Source organism: Tupaia chinensis, unplaced genomic scaffold (assembly GCF_000334495.1).
Source record: "Tupaia chinensis unplaced genomic scaffold, TupChi_1.0 Scaffold147500_1, whole genome shotgun sequence".
NCBI classification, from domain to species: Eukaryota; Metazoa; Chordata; class Mammalia; order Scandentia; family Tupaiidae; genus Tupaia; species Tupaia belangeri.
In genome coordinates, this window is record NW_006207351.1 from 113,710 (window position 1) to 117,801 (window position 4,092).

Consider the following 4,092-nt stretch of genomic DNA (forward strand, 5'->3'; position numbering starts at 1 on the left):
CATTTCTGAGCTGGGGGCTTCCCTGTAAATAGCACATTCTTAGCTTCCCCGTCAGCCCTAGCTCAAAGGGACTGAGAGCTTATCTGACCAGCTCTGAGCACTTAGAGAGAACTGCCTTTGACGGCCTCCCCGCCTGCCCCGCCCAAGCCCTCCACCAAGAACTGTGCCCAGTCAGCATCGCTCCCACCCACGGTGCAGGGCTCCTGGGCTCTAGTCCAGTATTAGTGAAGAATACAAGTGATCGCACTGAAAAGGAGTTAAGACCCCAAGGGACAGTGGCAGCTGCTGGGAACCCCAAAACGCCTATGAGTGAAACACACTTCCCTAAACTTCCCCAGTTAGAAACCACAGCCCTAAACCTATCAACCCCACCGTCCGGCTGAGCAGTGACTCGATGGCCTGCCACCTGGTGGTAGCTCTGAGCGATACACCAGCTCTCTGCATGCTCACCTTCCTCTGGGCGTTAGATGGAAACCATCTTTTCCTCAAGTTGCAAAGGTCTTGGGCTAGGACTCGCCACCCAAAACCATGAGGCAGGGGTCCACCTTTCCCCGGCATCCGGTGCTCTAGGCTCCTCGGAGCAGGGCTCAGGTCTGTGTGGCTGGGCACCCTCCTGGAAGGGCTGTGAGGCCACAAGGGCTTCGTCAAGAACAGGGCGAACGGTGGGGGCAGGGGCAGGACCCACCCCTGCTCCAGGTGTCGTCCTTCCATCCTTCCGAGTAGACCAAGCCCAGCGTGAGCTGGCCGACAAGCAACTGGTTCTCTCTCCGCCCCTGGGAATCGAGAGCACGGAAGCCTGGAAGGTGCCGAGGAGTGCAATAGAGCTAGGCTCAAGGGGCAGCTGCCCACCCGTCGCTTTCCTCCCAGCGGGAGCAGCGAAGGTCGGCTGAGCAGAGGCCCTGTGCCCAGCCAGAGTGGGCACTGACCCGGCCTGTCGCCACCCCTGGGCACTGAAGGTAGTCAGGCGAGGTTCTGATGCAGGTGGCGGCCAGCAGGAAAACGGCCTGAGACGGCCTCATGCAGACGTCGCCTGCCGGCTGAGCGGTCAGTCGGGTGCTCACAGCCCAGTGTGCCTCCTGGGACTGGGGCTCCTGGGCCCGCGGGGTCCTCCTGAGACAGGGCAGGGAGAGAGCAGGACACCGCTCCTAGCAGTGCAGATGCCAGGCCTCGGGGAGAGGCAGCTCCTGCTGGCGGCACCTCTCTTCACTCAGGAACGAGTGGCCAGCCAACCTGGAGGGCATCAGAGCCACAGCCCACCCACAGCCCCGCGCCCGAGGGCGACACCCCTCTACAGTGTGGCTAGGCTGTCCGTGTGCCCAAGATGAAGAGTGGGAGGTAACGACGGCAGGTCCCAGTTCCTGACCCAGGGCAGCTCCGTGGGGACTGCCCTGGCACAGAATCAAGCACAGCGAGGCTGGGAGAGGCCTTATTTCTCCCAAGTGCAGAGGGGCACGCGGGGGCCTGAACAAGGTCACTGTCATCCATGGTAACTGTAACGGGGTGAGGCCACTGGACAGCCCCGAAGGGCACTGCTGGGTGCAAGGCCAGGCACAGGAATGGGCTGAAGGAGAACAGGCTCAAGTACAATGTGGCTGGCTCTTGGGCCTCAGCAAATAACGCCTCTCAACAGCTGGACTCCCAGGCTGACAAAGAAACAGCAAAGGTTGTTGGGCAGGCCTGAGCTGGCACTTCCAGCCAGCTGACCCTGAACCCCATCTCTCCAGGAGTGTGTGAAGATCAACTTGTGTGTTTGGTGGTGAAGACTGGGAGAGACGTAACTCCCATAGAAATGTGGGTTGGCAGCCACGTGGGAGGGGCTGCTGTCATCAGAAGGGCCTGCCTCCACAGCTGGGCCTCCTGCAAGGTGGGCCTCCTGCAAGCCGGCCCTGGGCTGGCGTCAGTGAACTGGTTTCTGGTGTTGCTGGCCGACGATAAAGGAGGGTGTTCCTCTGTGCCTCGACTGCACCTGACGTGGGTTCTGCTGAACATCTGCGTTCTGCCTAGGCTTCTGGAACTTGTGTGTAAAGCAGAGGGTTCCTGGGAGACCAGTCCCCAGTAAAAAGCCAGGGTGCTGAGTCTCTAATTTCCCTATGCAGAAAGGTCAAAATTAGTTGATGCATTTTTTTGTTAGTGCTTTTGTTGTTGGTTTTTAATTGCCAGAAGGTGCATGTGCCCATCAAAGAGACAGGGAGGAGGAGAGGGGAGAAGGCAGGGAGAAGCCACCCTAATGGGGCGTGGTCTCACCGCAGCCCCTTCTCCTCTTCTCCATCCTACTGGGATCTTGGGCACGTGCACCTGGTGTGTTTCTCAAGGTGTCCAGGCAGGGATATGAACCATGCGGTCAGCCATACAGAAGCTGGCTCCCTTAACCACCAGGCCATGGGACTGGCGCAGCTGCTGCCCAGTCACTGCTGTCATCAACGTCCGCTGTTAGTAAAACCACCCACTGTCCTGCGGGCCCCTCTAGCAAATTGACGAAGTGCAGGTGGTCTCGGGTCCCAACACGTGTCCACTGTGTCCCTGCACCTGGCACGAGCCAGTGGCAGGCCCCACCCCCGTCCAAGCCTGCTGATGCCCCCCCCCTGCTTCCTGCCCCGCGCAAGGAGCCAGTTGCAGCCCTCACCCACGTCAAGGCCTGCTGATGCACCTCGCTGCTCAGAGCAAGGTGACAGAGAAGGGCCCCAGGAGGGCAAGCCAGCATGGGAGAGTGATGACACAGCCCTAGCTGCTTCCTGCACCTCACTTCCTTAGCACTGCAGCAGCGCTGACCCCCTTTTCAGATGAAGACACTGAGACACAGAGAGGGTTACTAACTAGCCCAAGGTCACACAGCTGGCCCAGGGAGCAAGCGAGACTGTGGCCCAAGGCTGGCTGCAGACACAGCAGAGCCCGGCTCTCCCCAGCACCCACACTGCCTGCCTGCCTGCTGCTTCCCCTGCCCTTCGGCTGTCTGGTCAACCCTAGGCCTCGTGCCCAGCAAATCACTACGGATCTCTGCAGAGCATGAACAGGACGACTCCTTCCATCTGCTCCTTCCCCAGCTCCCAACACACCGTTCCACTCAGCCCTGCAGCAGCTACGTGGCGGGGGCCAAACCCAAACGGCCCCTTCTCATCTGCTTCTTCCCCAGCTCCCAACACACCGTTCCCCTCGGCCCTGCAACAGCCCCGTGGTGGACTGCCTGCCAGGCACCCTCCTTGTCTCAGGCCGGGTGACTCAGACAACGTAGGACCCGAGTCAAAGCCTCCTTGTCCCGGCACAGGCAGGGGTCAGGAAGCTCTGCCGGACAGCTGCGTGATGAAATAAAGAGGGGGAGCAGGCTTAACAGGAAACCGGGGGCCTCGGCATGACTCTGCGTCTTCTTTTCCTCTTAAAGTGTCTCCCCCCCCCCTCAGGGCATGTGTACTCGCCAGGGAGAGAGACAAAGAGAAGGAAATCACTTCCCTGGGGGGATGGCCACGCCACAATCCTGTCTCCTCCACTCTCCTCCCAGGACCCTGGGTCCGCATGCACACATGCCTGGTGTGAGTTTCAAGCCACTGGCTCTGAGACTGGAACTGCAGTCGGCCACGTGGGAGTCCAGTGACGGAACTGCTACACCATCTGGGCCAGACCCTTCGCCCTTTACACCGTTGCTCTTTGCAAGCACCTGCAGGTACTGACCAGTCCACGAAGAACTCCAAGTAGCCTTCGCTGGGCTTCTCCAGCTTTGGCGTGCTCATCTCTGCCTTCACTCCCACCAGGATGTCCGTGTGGCCCTGCAGGCACAGCGAGCAGGGCCTCACTCAGGGCAGGCAGCCTGGCCCCAGCCCCGGCCCCTCTCTACACATGCACCCTGGGGCCCTCTTAGGATCTGTGCCGGGACTTGGGAAGTGGCCTGTGAGGTGAGCGGTCCTCAGGCCCGGAGAGACACCCTCCCCGAGTTCAGCTTGGGTTCTGCCTTTGGCCCCCTGGGGCCGCCCCGTGTCTCCAGCCGGCCACGGTACTCACCAGCTTGACCCTGGCAGACCCACTGGTGTTGGACACCACGTCCGTTTCCACCTCCACGCTGCGGTAGTCCTCACAGCCACGGCCGTCCACGCGGAGGTCTTC

General features: G+C 60.8%; 1 protein-coding gene across 1 annotated transcript in view; it reads right to left on the bottom strand.

The window, feature by feature from the left end:
* The window catches only part of EXOSC7 (exosome component 7), a gene marked incomplete at its 5' end in the record, with an annotated part of 16,655 nt that extends 12,563 nt beyond the window's left edge, over nt 1–4,092 (bottom strand). The window contains 2 exon segments of the mRNA XM_014584698.1: nt 3,664–3,758; nt 3,991–4,092. Of these exon segments, the coding sequence (XP_014440184.1) occupies nt 3,664–3,758; nt 3,991–4,092 (197 nt within the window).